Source organism: Schistocerca americana, chromosome 5 (assembly GCF_021461395.2).
Source record: "Schistocerca americana isolate TAMUIC-IGC-003095 chromosome 5, iqSchAmer2.1, whole genome shotgun sequence".
In the NCBI taxonomy this organism is placed as follows: Eukaryota; Metazoa; Arthropoda; class Insecta; order Orthoptera; family Acrididae; genus Schistocerca; species Schistocerca americana.
In genome coordinates this window covers 450788416-450805063 of record NC_060123.1, presented here as the reverse complement: position 1 = coordinate 450805063, position 16648 = coordinate 450788416, and the positions used below count along the sequence as shown (strand labels likewise).

Genomic DNA, 16648 nt, shown 5'->3' with positions numbered 1-16648 from the left:
CAATCCCCAACAGTCTATTTGTTTTATACTGTTGTGTGACATCTGCCATTTCTGGTATAGTGTATAAGAGTCATCTTTGTTTTGCTTTAAAATGAACTGTTATCGTCTTGTAGTGAAATTTGCTGTTATTTTCCAGCTGCTGTAACTCTATAGTGGTTTTCTTCTTTCCCATCAGATTGTAGGCACTTTGATGTCCAGACTTAAAAAATGTTCATAGAATATCTTTTATTTTTTTTATTTTTTTATTTTTATTTTTTTTAACAAATCTTGCTTTATCATTGTGAAACCCATTCAGGATCGGGAATCTTGTTTCTAATTTTCTTGTTTGCAATAAACCCTACTCAGGAATTTCCACCTTGTTGTTTTCTTTGTAATGAAACATGTATACTGAATTTAATTATGTTTGGCCTCACATTTGTTTACTTTATCTTCCAACTCCATTAACTTATCTTCAATTTCAAAACTGTGTAATTTATTTTCCTTGAATTAAAATTAATAGAAGCAGTTGTGATTGAAGGGTCCATGCCATTGTCACTTTAGCCATACTTAATGAAGATAGGTGTTGGTGGAGGTGTAACTGTGCATGGCACATGGACTACAGATGTCATGCGAGTTCCTTTGCTCCACTATTATCAGCCTGGCTCTACAATGGAAGTGTGTCTACATCAAGTAATGGAAGTATTATCAGTAGTGTTTCATCTGTATTGGCATATCAATGTCCCATAAATCCACATATGCTGAATATCTCCCATCAACCCTGTACATTGTACCTGAGCCTTCCAGGTCTCCAGGAGTTTGATCGGTTGGCAAACAATGCCAAATATTAGCAAACATGCTAACCTCAAACTTTGCACAGGCCCGAGTGTTTGTAGTGTAATTCATTTAATTCAGAAGGTAGCAGAGTTCCACTCCCCACATTTCTTCCATTCAAGTTGCTGAGATTCATATCCTTATTTGTTCCACATAAAGCAATCAGTCGAGCATTTCATTATGAATACTAGCCACTGAAAAGCATGAGCATCTAAATTGCTTATTTGGACTTATCCTGATTGGTTCACTCGATCCTAGGAAAAGTGTCATTGTGGGATCTGCCTCATATCTTAGTAGAGCTACCATTTGTATCTATTCTTGGGCTATTATTTAGTAAAAACAATGGGGTTAGTTGCAAAATAGTTACTAATAATCTTACTAACAGTTTAGTTTTTAGTGTTGTCTTAAGTATTAGTGTAATAAGTGATACTTACCACTAGTCATTTTTGTACAAATGTGCATGGTAACATTAAGTCAATTTTTATTTCATTGTAATAGTTTGATTTGCATGCCATGTTTGTTAAAACTTTGTATGAGTGTTCGCATTTAAACATTGTTAGATTGGTTTTTATATCTGGAGAGTTGAATAAATTTTATGAGTGATACCAAATGTTCATCAGAAATTGTAGTCAGATTCTCCCCCTTTCTCTCATACCCAACCAAAACACTTGAATTTGTCATGTAAGACATGTTTCTGTAAAGTAAGGAGACTGTTTCTGTAAATGCTAGTTCTGTTTTTTGTACAAGATCTACTGCCATGAACAGCAACTTTGAAACATCTTTTGACCAGAAACATTTCACATTTTGTTTAGCAAACATTCTTGTCATTCCAGAATGATATTTTCACTCTGCAGCGGAGTGTGCGCTGATATGAAACTTCCTGGCAGATTAAAACTGTGTGCCGGACCGAGACTCGAACTCAGGACGTTTGCCTTTCGCGGGCAAGCACACACTCCGCTGCAGAGTAAAATCTCATTCTGGAAACATTCCCCAGGCTGTGGCTAAGCCATGTCTCCGCAATATCCTTTCTTCCGGGAGTGCTAGTTTTGCGAGGATCACAGAAGAGCTTCTGTGAAGTTTGGAAGGTTGGAGATGAGGTACTGGCAGAATTGAAGCTGTGGGGACTGGTCGTGAGTCGTGCTTGAGTAGCTCAGTTGGTAGAGCACTTCCCCGCGAAAGGTAAAGGTCCTGAGTTCGAGTCTTGGTCCAGCAAACAGTTTTAATCTGCTAGGAAGTTTCATCCTTGCCAGTCATTCATTAACATGTAATTAATGTTTCATTACTTGTCTTATTTTATAAACTGATAGGGTGTGTCAATGTTACGAAAGAAGTTTGTGCAGTGTGGTGGGGAAACTAATATGGAAATTTAAATCTGTAGACGCTTACGCTCACCCCCCCCCCCCCCCCCCCCCACACACACACACACACACACACACACACACACACACACACACAGTTTCATTACTTTACAGATACATAGTACGTATTCACTTAAACTGCCTCAAGTATCAGGTACTACGGTAACACTCATTAAAATAAGATGTTCTTTACTTTTAATGCTGCCTAAACCTATGCTTGAATTTCCATAGAAATGATTTGCAGTCATTATATGATGATACTTGAATACCAGGTAAGTTGATTATACAGGCAGCATATAGCAGTTGTTGCTTTATATTGTAAGAACACCGGCCGGAGTGGCCGTGCGGTTCTATGAGCTACAGTCTGGAGCCGAGCGACCGCTACGGTTGCAGGTTCGAATCCTGCCTCGGACATGGATGTGTGTGATGTCCTTAGGTTAGTTAGGTTTAATTAGTTCTAAGTTGTAGGCGACTGATGACCTCAGAAGTTAAGTCGCATAGTGCTCAGAGCCATTTGAACCATTTTTTATTGTAAGAACAGATGGTGGTAAAAGCATGAAATCAAGTTACTATGACCAGTGAGTCGGCTTAATTCTGATTAAAATAGTCATGTCATTTTGGTGAATGTAATTGGAATCCTTCAGTAAAGACTGTTTACTTTGATTTTGAAATACTGTCAGAAAAATAAGTCTTTCTGTTCTGACACCTTCAGCTTCTTTGAGGTTGTAAGGCCCATAAGTAATAAGTATCTGCAAGGGCTGTTAATTGTAACTTTCAGCTATCTTGCTAGATGAGATTTGTGAATTCTGATTTTTGTATATGACATACCTCACAGAAGTAAGTTCCAGGAAGATAAATCTGATGAGCTTGAACTCAGTCCTATTGGCAAAATCTGATTTTGCATGAAGAAGAAATAGTATTTGAACATTTGCATCACAACCTCAACTTTGTAGGTTATGGTTGTTACTCTGCTGAATTGTGGCTCTCAAAATTTTGGATGGAACAAATTGTATAACTTGTCTACGTAGTTCTTCCAATTCACTGTTACTGGAGGCCCCTGTTCTGAATTGTCTTCACTTACAAAACACTATGTCAAAAAATAATCTTTTTAGTGTAGAGAGTTCTATGGTGTAATTCTTCATTGGCCAAAATAAGCAACTTTATTTCATTCACATTAGCGTCCAAAGGCATGTACGAAGTGTGATCAAAAAGTAAGAGGAAGTTTTTAATTTTACTGGCTTTATATATCAGATTTCCAATTTTTTATATATAAAAATAATGTCACTTAGACATCACTCAGAACCTGCTGAGTGAAGTCAATGATCCAGACTCACTAAAGAACGTTATAACAGATGACAAAATGTGTGTATATTTGATGTGAATCTTCAGGTTTTCGCGGCGCAAAGACTGCTCCATTAAATTTCGGGAATGCAGCCACATAAATTCTGCTTCTTCTTCTAATATTTCGGCTGTATATCTTTCAGCCATCTGCAGAGAGAGCCGTACGACTGACGCTCCAGCGCTCGCTCAATCCTTTTAAACTCGCGGACCGCGCCACTGCGCATGCGGCCACAGATGAACAAGGCGCCAGTGATGTTGATCGGCGGCAAAGACGTAACATATGCATGAGTTACGTCTGTGGCTGCACATTCGATCCATGCTGGGAGATCGATGTATTACTGGGAGCTGAACTGTAGCGACGTCTTTGTAAGTTCAATATTGAAAGTGCCGGATTCCATGATTTATCTAATGTGAAACCGCTGTCTCTATTAATTAAATTCTTCGCCAAGCGGATTTCAATGGCCTCTTTTACTACGGAGTCCCAGAAAGATGAAACAGAAGTCAGAATTTCGACATTTTCATATACCATAGAGTGACCAGAATCAATACAATGCTCTGCCACAGACGATTTACTGGGTTGTAAGAGCCGAGTGTACCTGCGATGTTCCGTACACATCTCTTGGACTGTACGATTCGTTTGTCCGATATATGAAAGGCCACATTCACATGGTATCTTGTAAACTCCAGGTTTGCGGAGTAGTAAGTCATCTTTAACGGAACCCAGGAGTGCAGCCGTCTTCGCCGGTGGACGAAAGATCACTTTTACTTTATGTTTAGTGAGGATCCGTCCTATTTTGGATGAAAGGCTTCCCACATACGGCAGGACAGCCATGGATTTAAATGTTTCCTCGTCATCTTCTGCATTCCTTACGGACACCTTAGGTTTTATTTGTAGTGCCTTACGTATCTGTTGTGGAGAATACCCGTTGTCCTCAAAAACTCTCTTCAAATGTAAAAGTTCGTCTTTTAAACTACTTTCATCAGATATGACGTGTGCTCGGTGTACCAAAGTTCTTAGAACACTACTCGTCTGCAAAGGATGGTGACAGCTATTTGCATGTAAATATAAGTCTGTATGGGTCGGTTTCCGATATACTGCATGACCCAGAGCGCCATCTTCTTTACGCCGAACCAAGACATCCAAAAATGGAAGACATCCCTCGTTTTCCACTTCCATTGTAAACTGAATTTGTCCGTGGATGGAATTCAGATGGTTTAAGAAGTCCTGCAATTTGTCCTCGCCATGGGGCCACACTACAAAGGTGTCGTCAACGTACCTCCAAAAAACTGTAGGCTTCAAACTAGCAGACTCCAGGGCCTTCTCCTCGAAATCCTCCATAAATAAATTGGCCACCAAGGGTGACAAAGGACTACCCATGGCAACACCGTCAGTCTGTTCAAAAAAGTCATTATTAAATAAAAAGTATGTGGAGGTCATCACATGGTGAAACAAAGCTAAAATCTCCTTATCAAAACTTTTTCCAATGAGATCTAAAGATTCAGAGAGAGGTACCTTAGTAAATAGCGACACTACATCAAAGCTGACTAATAGATCAGAGGTGTTCAGTTTCAAAGATTTTAATTTGCCAATGAAATCTGGAGAGTTCCTTATATGATGATCACATTTTCCCACAAGCGGCCTCAATAGTGACGCCAGGTGCTTGGCACAATCATAGTTGGGAGAACCAATATTGCTCACGATAGGACGTAGAGGAACGTCTTTCTTATGGATCTTTGGGAGTCCATAAAGCCTTGGAGGCACTGCACCACTTGGTTTCAGTCTTCGTATGACTTCCGGTGGAAATGGGGAGGCATTCAAAAGCGACGCCGTCTTCCTTACCACCTTGTTGGTGGGGTCCTTACTGATCTTCCGGTACATACTATCATTCAGTAAGCTGTATATCTTATCATGGTAGTCGTCACGTGACATTAAAACAGTGGCATTACCTTTATCAGCAGGGTAATGCTGTCACCATCCTTTGCAGACGAGTAGTGTTCTAAGAACTTTGGTACACCGAGCACACGTCATATCTGATGAAAGTAGTTTAAAAGACGAACTTTTACATTTGAAGAGAGTTTTTGAGGACAACGGGTATTCTCCACAACAGATACGTAAGGCACTACAAATAAAACCTAAGGTGTCCGTAAGGAATGCAGAAGATGACGAGGAAACATTTAAATCCATGGCTGTCCTGCCGTATGTGGGAAGCCTTTCATCCAAAATAGGACGGATCCTCACTAAACATAAAGTAAAAGTGATCTTTCGTCCACCGGCGAAGACGGCTGCACTCCTGGGTTCCGTTAAAGATGACTTACTACTCCGCAAACCTGGAGTTTACAAGATACCATGTGAATGTGGCCTTTCATATATCGGACAAACGAATCGTACAGTCCAAGAGAGGTGTACGGAACATCGCAGGTACACTCGGCTCTTACAACCCAGTAAATCGTCTGTGGCAGAGCATTGTATTGATTCTGGTCACTCTATGGTATATGAAAATGTCGAAATTCTGACTTCTGTTTCATCTTTCTGGGACTCCGTAGTAAAAGAGGCCATTGAAATCCGCTTGGCGAAGAATTTAATTAATAGAGACAGCGGTTTCACATTAGATAAATCATGGAATCCGGCACTTTCAATATTGAACTTACAAAGACGTCGCCACAGTTCAGCTCCCAGTAATACATCGATCTCCCAGCATGGATCGAATGCGCAGCCACAGACGTAACTCATGCATATGTTACGTCTTTGCCGCCGATCAACATCACTGGCGCCTTGTTCATCTGTGGCCGCATGCGCAGTGGCGCGGTCCGCGAGTTTAAAAGGATGTAGCGAGCGCTGGAGCGTCAGTCGTACGGCTCTCTCTGAAGATGGCTGAAAGATATACAGCCGAAATATTAGAAGAAGAAGCAGAATTTATGCGGCTGCATTCCCGAAATTTAATGTGTGTATATTTGTTCGACTTCAAAACCAACACCCAGTCGTTCCAATAGAAACTACCTGAAGCACTAAGACTGGGGGGGGGGGGGGGGGGGGGGGTTGCATGGGGAGATTTCTATCTGGCTGTGTTGAATAGACTATACAGATTGGTGGAGCAGAAACGTAGTTGAACCATGACTTTACTCACTCTCAGTATTTCTTAGTCATAGCCCTACATGATCGTTGATTCGCTCTTCATAAACTGATGCACTCTTTGAAATGTTCTCACATTTTGAATCACTATGGCAGTATCAGAGATAGCTCCATTGTTCACATTTTTGAACTGATTACAAAAAACTGTGGGATTGTGACAATAGGTGTGTTATTAGCGAAAGAAAAGTACAAGGTTGTACTTACTTGCTCACTCTGAGTGTGACAAATTTCTGCTTCCCACTTCTGCACTCCACTGTACATTCTCTGCTGTGGACTGATATCCTGATCTGAAATGACAAATTGTGGCACTTTCTACTAAGAAATATGAAGTAACAATTTGCTAATTATTAGTGCTGTCTGCATAGTCAATAAAATTGTGTGTGCTCACTTTTAAAGTAACAGTGTAGAAGTTCAGTTTTAATAATTCCCATGAAATTATCTTCTGTACAGAATAATAAAATTTGTCATATAGTTTATTGAAGTGTCAGACATCAATTTATGTAATTTCAGATGGGCAACTCATAGGCCATAACACTTGAATGCTGTGGCTTCAATGAATCCTGCTTTGACACTGAGATGCAGTGGTTCAATATATTCATTTGCTCTTGCTGACAGGCCCTGTGGGAGTAGCAGCAGCAGCGGCCATAGTATCGGCTAAGAAACGCAAACGACCACACTCGTTTGAGACCAATCCCTCAATTAGGAAGAGGCAGCAGAATAGATTGCTTCGAAAGTTACGGGTATGTTGGAAAATACATTCATCATTTCCAGCAAAGATATAGGAAAAAAGAAATATTCATGTGTGTTATTCTCATTAAATATGTGTGCAGTGTTCTAGCGTGACAAGAAAGCAACCTTGCTTACTTTTATAGCAGGATGAATTTATTCTTTTGTTTATGTAACTTTTCATAATACTGTGGCATGCAATAGTATGCATGTTATATTGTAGAAAGACAGTAAATTTAAGTCTAAAATTAATTATTCCTGTTTGCAGCAAACAATCGATGAATTTGCGACGAGGGTAGGACAGCAGGCTGTTGTAGTTGTAGCAACGCCTGGCAAGCCCCAAAACAGCTTCAAAGTGTTTGGGGCTAAACCACTAGAAGATGTGGTAAGAATGTAATTTGCTTGATTCTTAATTTTAGAATTCTTTGATTAAAAGTGAAAGCATATCTATAGGTAGAAACAAATCCGTGGTAACACAGTGATAGTGTAGATGACTTCAGAAAATAAAAGGTGCAGTGTGTGGCTGATTATCTTTGGTAAAGTTTTTAGTAGTATATCAGCACATTATAGAGGAAGATAATGGAGTGAAATATAAGTTGAGGCAAAATGTTGATCTCATAAATAGTATGGAGAGAAATAAGTATTTTTTGTCTGTGTGTATTCAGAGGAATGAGAGTGTTTACTGCAGAATCAGGGAGGAAAGAAATATATAAAAATACATTAACAAAAAGAAGGGACAAGATGACAGGATATCTGTTAAGACGTAATGGAATAATTTCCATGGCACTAGAGGGAGTTGTAGGGGGTAAAAACTGTAGAGGAAGATAGAGATTGGAATACATCCAGCAAATAATTGAGGACAAAGCTTTCAGGTGCTACTCTGAGATGAAGAGGTTGGCACAGGAGAGGAATTTGTGGCAGGCTGCATCAAACCAGTCAGAAGATCGATCACGCAAAAAATTTAAAGCATTTATAAGATCTGTGTTCCAAATAATGTGACGGTCTCAGATCATCACACATCACTGCTCCAGAGAAAGATATCTGCACATTGAGTTTGGAGTCATTACTTGTGTGTGTCTTCAAATCCCTTTCCAAAATTTGGGTATGAGTTCTTGTTTTTAATCACTTAGGAAAGTTCCTCCTATGAGCTTCATTGAAGGTTGAGGGTATAATACTAATTTCACGTGTTTGATGGTACATGCACCCAAAAGGTAAAAAACTATTCAGAATTAGATGTTGGAGCAATGTGTTAAAGTAAATGATGATAATTTTTGGCACCTGGTGTGATTGGGGATGTCTTGTGTGTCAAGGATTATCTGTAGAGTTTGTTTCATTTTCACACACAATTTAAAGAGAAGAGTTGGAGGAATGGAGTACTTGAGCAAGAGAAAAACATTACTTCTGAGTAAGGCTTCACATACATCCTCATTGTATCTGTTTTATACTTTGTGCTTTCTTGCGCCAAATTTTTGCACAAGTCTCACCCTCACCCCTTTCAAGAAAAAATTTTTGGCTTCCCTGTTCAAGTCACTGAGTAAGGTTGTGTATTGAAAAGACACTGGACACTCTGTCCAGCCATCCTGATGTAGGTTTTTTGTGATTTCCATAAATAGCTTAAGGAGAATGCTGTAATGGTTTCTTTGAAAGTGTAAGGCAGACTTCCTTCTGCATTTCGAGCATGTCCTCCATCTAGGATGAAGTTGTTGTTGACAGGACACTAAACACTTCATCCATTGGTCTGTAGAAGGTTCAGATTACTGCAAACATAGGTTTCATCACATGTTGTCTGCTTCAGAAATACTTTTACAGGTATATAATCATGTTTCGTGTCATGATGTTGGTCATATTGGCAAGTTTGCAAGTCATCTTCATCAGTGTGGCAACACTATAAATATTGTTTAATAGTCATTGGCATTTACTGAAAACTATAGTCTGCATCACGTTGGAGGGTGGTCTAGTTTTCAGCCGTTTTGCGCACCCCCCTCCACTAGCCACTGGCAACCAGTAATATTCATTCTCTTCCCAAGCGGCCAGCACCAAGTTACAGCTAGACAGTGAGAATCTCGCTCCTACATGCTGCATTGTTGCCGTACTTTGTGAGAAGTGAATTATTTGTTCAACTGTGAGGTGTGTGTGTGGGTTTTTTTTTCCAGTATAGGTGTAAATGTGTATCTGTAAATGTATAAATGCCATTAAAAAAAAAACCAGGTGACAGCATTAAATGTGAAGTGCCTCATAAGCAGATGATGGAGATTATTTACCGCATTTATAACTTTTTCAAATGTGATTTTGAAACCAGGTCTCCTACTGTTGACATTTGAAGACACAGGAACAGACTGCAGAACCATGTGATCTCAGCAAGAGAACTGTAAAAGAGAATTGCAAACGAAAGTGTCAGAGCTGTAGGAACAGTAGAAAAAGTTGACTTCGTGTTGTCTGGAAAGCATCGAAATCGCAAAGAATCTGTAACACAAATGGATGGTTTTAACAACAATGTTTTAAAGTGCTCCATGTGAATGATGAATGCCTGACATCACAAAAACGTGTTACAGTTATGCAGGAGAAAATTAGCTGCAGTGGTAAGCGCTTCGTTAATGTAAAGAACTTTAAAAGATGTTGGTTCCTGATACGTTAAGAAGAGGTTTTAGTTCAAAGACGTGACATAGGTGCAGCAAGAACTACATCCCATATAAAGATTCATGATGGAAGAGGAGGAGGTAGCTCAACAGTGTGTATTATCTTGATGGAAACACAGGTCAGTTAGGATCTTTCCAGGAAGATTTGCTGGAAAATGAGTGATGGCACTGGCGATTTTAAATTTTTCATAGGAATATGAATAGGTTCTCGGATAATTATTTTGCATGCTGGCTCTTCTGGTTTTGTTTCTGAGAGTAAACTTGTATTTATGTGTAAGAAAAACTGCAGTGACTACCATTCGGAAATGAACGCTGTTAGTTTCATGACGTGATTCACAATTCTTGTCGTACCTTGCTCCGAAGTCGGTCACTGCCAGTTATAATTCAATTGTTACAGAGAAAACACCAAGTATAAACACCAAAGAAGTAGGTAGTCTTCCCTGGCTTAAAAATAAAAATATTAAGCATAGTGTAAACCAGACTCGTCCCGATTTCCCGCAGTTCGTTAATTTATGCAAGTCACATGACAGAATGTACAAACTTGACTTCCTTGCGTGTGAAAGGGGTCACACAGTTTTGCGTTTATCCACGTGACACTGTCAGTTTAGACGTATTGAATTTATTTGGGCAATGAATAAGGCTATGTGGGAGGAAAAAAAAAAATATATATATTAAAGATAACTTTCACTGAATCACTTGTGCATGAGGCAATAGGCAACACCCCACGTGTAGTGTGGGCACCTTGTGTGCGACGTGCTGAAAAGCTTCAGAAAGAATAATTTGACAGGGAAGTGATGATGGATATAAGCCTTGAACTTATCATCGTAAATTTACAATTAGGTCGATCGGAAACATATTCAAGTAGAAGTATGGTGGTATTGTGATGTAGGCTTTGGAGCAAAGTAATAATATTTCTTAGTTTTAAAGACTCGTGGTTTCAAAAATTTTTGTCAACATATCAGTTGCATACATAATAATGAGAATTTTCTAGCCTTTTTGATTAGGACTTTGTATCCTTTGAATTATGCAGACTATAATGTTGAACATATTGCCCAATTAGAAGTTAAGCTTCTCTCACCATGTTGTATGTTCTAATAACACACAAGAATGCAGCTGGATAAATTTGTCAAACGTCCAATATTTCCACATGTAAACCCTTGTCATTTTCAAGACACGAACCAGATAAGACCCTAAAATGACAGTAACTGTTACTTGTCGAGATATCGGTGGTTTTCAGTGTTATTGGTCATCGTTCCCTGGAGTTATTCGCAGTGGTTAATTGTTTGCTTGTTCAATTGATTATAAATGCGGTCTCTGACTGCAATGTCAGACGAGTTAGTTTACACTGATAATCGCCATTAACAGTGAAAAATGACAACTTACTAACCAGTATTACAATAGTCTTTTCATTAGTCTTTTCTACCACATAATTCTTCTTTTATGTGCAGTGATTACACTAAACTAGAGTCAAACACCTCAGCACACACACACTCACACACACACACACACACACACACCTTATACACATTTTTAGAAATCCTATTGTGTAGAAACAGTTGTAAAGCAAATATAATGATTTCGATTTGTGCTTGACGTTAACTTCGTTGCGTATTAAATTTTTACTTATAATACAGTTCAAATTGCAATAAATGATGATTATTGTAAGCAGTTTCAATGATCATGTTGTTAGACAGTTGTCATTTTGAGAAAAATTGTACTTAGTATCTTCACAAAGTTTGCCTCCTGACTTCACACAGAGTAAATCTGTAGAGCAGTGGATGCAGTGTCGTCAAGACGTGAATTAATATTTCTCTCAAGATGACTGACCGAAATTGGTTTTAATATTTACTATTTCCCTCGTAGATCTGATGTACCGTAGGCAAATAAGTTTGACTGTTGCCCGCAGCAATGCAGTTTGGCAGCATGGACTTGGTTTGCCTGCTCTCTGCTGCCGCGCATACGCAGTTCTCATCCCTTCACTGCTTCGCCTTTATGTGTGGAAGTGCCATCTTCTGTGACGCGAGCAATAGATCAGTGTTGGGAAGTAGAGCTTCTTGTTAGTTTCTGTTCTAATGCCAAACACAGTAAAAGACACTGGCACAAGAAACCAACTTCTTGTTAAGTCACAGTGTGGCAGCATAAGTACAATACAGTTTAGAGAACATACACAAGACTGCTGGCTCATTTTCGCCACCAGAGGCCACTTGCTATTGGCTGCAGACCAATTTGCTGCAATTTTGGTCTTATGTAAAGGCTGTTAGTGGCACCAAAGTGTCCAGACCCTAGCAAAGGAGACAGGAACTGACACTGAGGATAGTAAAGCAAAAGCTGAAATGCTTAACTTAATTTTTAAATGTTCCTTTACAAAGGAAAGCCCAAAAGAATTGCCCCAGTTTAATCCTCATACCACTGAAAAGATGAATGAATGAAATAAGAATTAGTGTCAGTAATATTGAGAAACAGCTGAAATCGTTAAAACTGAACAAAGCTCCAGGGCCCAATGGATTCCCTGTCAGACTCTAAACTGAATTTGTGGCTGAGTTAGCCCCTCTTCTAACTACAATCTATCATAAATCCCTTGAACAAAAAACTGTGCCCGGTTCTTGGAAAAAAGCTCAGGTCACTTGTGTCTACAAGAAGGGTAGTAGAAGCGATCCACAAAACTACTGTCCAATATCCTTAACATTGATTTGTTGTAAAATTTTAGAACATATTCCGAGCTCAAAACGTAGTGAGGTATCTTGAGCAGAATGACCTCCTTGATGCCAACCAGCATGGTGTCTGAAAATAATCGATTATGTGAAACCCAGCTTTCACTTTTCTCGCTTGACATACTGGATGGGAGAGAGTCATAAAGATGCTGAAGGAACTGAACTGGAAGATTCTTGAAGATAGACATAAACTATCCCAAGAAAGTCTATTAATAAAGTTTCACATGAAATATCCCAAGAAAGACTGTTAACGAAGTTTTAAGAACCAGCTTTAAATGGTGACTCTAGGAATATACTACAATCCCCTATGTATCCGTCACATAGGGATCCTTAGGATAAGATTAGAATAATTACTGCACGCACTGAGGCATTCAGACAACCGTTCTTCCCACTCCCCATATGAAATGAAACAGGAAGAGACCCTAATAACTTGGAGTGTGGGATGTACCTTCTGCCATGCACCTCATGGTGGTTTGCAGGATGCAGATGCAGATGTAGGTCAATGGCCTCTGGTAGGGGCCTGGAGCAGCCGAACGGTACACTCCTCAAATGAGTGCGCTGTATTGGTATGCATTGCCATACTGGTGGCAGAGGTGTAGAATGTGCGGATTACCTCAGTTTCATTATTGTTTTCCTTACCACAACAATATACTCAATGATATGTGATAAAGAGATGTCAGCTCATATTTATGATAGTACTATTGAGGATGTAACAGCTGGAAATATTTTCTTGGTGAGGTGTGTGTGTGTGTGTGTGTGTGGGGGGGGGGGGGGGGGGGGGGGGGGGTCGTCTTACCTGGTTTTCCCATTAGTACACAAGTTTCTACACAATTGGAATGTATTTATCAAATTAATAATATTTTCAAAATGTTTTTTCTGCTTTAATTTGATTGCTTCACAGTACTTCCTTGTGCCAGTAAAAGGTTTCGAACATACTTTTTGTTATCTGGGTTTTCGTGGGTCACCTGGATGAGAAAATATATTGACAGTAAGCCATAGCTGTTTACCTGTGAAGTTTTCTGTGATTTTCAAAATACACTGAGAAGCCAAAGAAACTGGTACAGCTGTCTTCTAAAATTGTGTAGGGCCCCACGCAGGCACGTAGAAGTGCCACAGCATGACATGGCATGGACTTTACTAATGTCCGAAGTAATGCTGGAGGGAATTGACACCGTGGATCCTGCAGGGCTCTTCATAAAACAGTAAGAGTATGAAGGTTTTCTGGATGTGTGGGGTGTCACTTTCTCCTGCTGGAATTGCCCAAGTCCGTTGGGATGCATAGTGGACGTGAATGGATGCAGGTGATCAGACAGATGCTTACATACGTGTCACCTGTCAGAGTCATATCTAGACGTGTCATCAGGGGTCCCATATCACTCCTGCTGCACATGCCCCACACCATTACAGAGACTCCACCAACTTGAACAGTCCCCTGCTGACATGTAAGGTCCAGGGATTCATGAGGTTGTCTCCTTACCCAAGCACATCCATCCACTCGATACAATTTGAAATGAGACTCGTCCGACCAGGCAACGTGTTTCCAGTTATAAACAGTCCAGTGTCGGTGTTGGCAGTCCCAGGCAAGGCGTAAAGGTTTGTCATGCAGTCAGGGTGAGCCTGCGGCTCTGAAAGCCCATATCGATGAGGTTTCGTTTAATGGTTCACACGCTGACACTTGTTGATGGCCCAGCATTGAAATCTGCAGCAATTTGCAGAAGGGTTGCACTTCTGTCACATTGAACGATTCTCTTCAGTCGTCATCAGCAGTCCCATTCTTGCAGGATCTTTTTCTGGCCACAGTGATGTTGGAGATTTGATGTTTTACCGGGTTCGTTATTTTCACGGCTCACGCATGAAATCGTCATACAGGAAAATCCCCAATTCATTGGTACCTTGGAGTTGCTGTGTCCCGCTGTGCGCCAACTGTAACACTCACCCAAATCTTGATAACCTGCCATTGTAGCAACAGTAACTGATCTAACAACTGTGCCAGACACTTGGTGTTTATACAGGTGTTGCCAACGGCAGTGCCATATCGGCCTGTTTACATATCTCTCTATTTAAATACACATGCCTATACCAGTTTATTTGGCGCTTCAGCACAATGTTGCTCCATATGACCGTGGATAGGCTAGGAGGATTTATCCTCTTATTAAACCTTTTGTCAGCGTAGGGAAGCAATACTTCACTGGAACTAATTCTCAGTCATAATTTACCTCTTTTCTGGCCTTTGTTTGGTTTCAGAAGTTCACACTCTCTGTTTCTGGCTGGGGATGAGTCCAAGGAGAGATAACGTGGCCTATAGAGAGTTTAATTGGCACCTTGACATACCGCTTTTGACTGTAATACAGGGACATGTGTGCAGAACTCTCTAATATGAATGTAAACTTCTCCCACTACCATGCGACACTGTCTGAATGAGAAGAGGGGGAGAAACTGCAAACACATTGCCTTAGATTGCAGAGAAGGTGCAAGGAACATTGAATGGCATACATGCTGCTATGCTGTAGTAGGAAATTCATAAATCTGAGGCTATGTACACATTATGAAGAGCAATATTATGCTATTACTGACTGTAGATACAAGAAAATACACCTACAAAAATAAAATGAAGTTCGTGTACACCAGAAATATTGTACATGCTATTATGTTCCCCATAAAATTCTAACAAATTTCAAACTGAGGTATAGAAAGAGAGAGAAAAACAAATAGTCTCTATTGCATGCCATGAAATAAGGAAGAAATAACGCAAGCTACATGTGAAAGAAACTACACTTCATTATCTAAAATATTTCTACTGATATTGCATTGATTACAACCCTCAACAAAATACAGAGTGTATCAAAAAGAATCATCCAATTATAAAGACATAACCATTACGTTATTTGAGATACGTGTGTGAATTCAGTGCTAGTAAAAATGGTGTTGGGACAACAGAAAAAATTTTTTGTTCCATGTTTTGTGCAGTGTTGGTTCAGTAAAAAACTATTCAGCTTGACTTTCGTACTATGTATGGCGTGGATCATTCTACAGCACAGAGCAATCGATTATCACATGAGCAATCCTGTGAAACAGGTTGTTTGTGTAAAGACAAATCGCCTGACCTTCCCCGAGTTTCTGACAGATGTCAAATGCATCTGCCACAGTTTCAAAAGGATTTCACAGAAATCAGTTTTGCCGTGCAGCTCAATATGCCCCCAATGTCCGTCCAGCGTGTGTTGCATCCATGTTTACACATGAAACCATACAAAATTCAACTACTGCAAGATCTTCATGAAGCTGACAAACAACGTGGGGCATTCTGTATTTCTTTTCTGCACGATGGAGGATGACAATTTTCCTCCACGCTCAATGTTTAGTGACGAGGCAATATTTCATTTAAGTGGGAAGTTGAACCGTCATAATGTGCAGATATGGGGTATAGAGCAACCACATGAAGTTGTACACATGAGAGGGACTCTCCAAAATTTAATGCATTTTGTGCAATTTCACAGGAAAAGGTGTATGGTCCATTTGTCTTTGCCGAGAACTCTGTTACAGGAAGCACATATCGCAATATTCTTCAGAACTTTCTTTTCCCACACAGTTGGAGACTGACTTGAATGACTTCATTTGCCAACAAGATGGGCACTGTCACACTGGCATGTGGAAGTGCGGGAATTTTTAAAATCAAAGGATTATTGAACGATGGATCAGTCGCACTGGACCAAAAGATTCACCCTTACATTACTGGCCTCCAAGGTCACCGGATCTGACTATATGTGATTATCTCTTGTGGCAGTTTACAAAAAAACTCTGTTTATGTGCCTCCAACATCAACAGTAATGAATGAACTGAGACATCACATAACAGCAGCTGTGGAATCTGGAACTCAAAACATGCTTGCTGCAGTGTGGGAACAGTTTGAATACTGCATTGACATATGCCGTGCATCTC

At 39.9% G+C, this 16648-nt stretch overlaps 1 protein-coding gene across 7 annotated transcripts in view; it reads left to right on the top strand.

Moving 5' to 3' along the window:
• Positions 1-16648, top strand: part of LOC124616753 (DNA-binding protein P3A2) — a 127727-nt gene that overhangs the window by 25640 nt on the left and 85439 nt on the right. For all 7 annotated transcript variants that reach the window (XM_047145127.1, XM_047145125.1, XM_047145122.1 and 4 more), the window contains exons 5-6: positions 7255-7379; positions 7634-7750. In XM_047145127.1, the coding sequence (XP_047001083.1) occupies positions 7255-7379; positions 7634-7750 (242 nt within the window). The remainder of the gene's footprint in view (positions 1-7254; positions 7380-7633; positions 7751-16648) is intronic.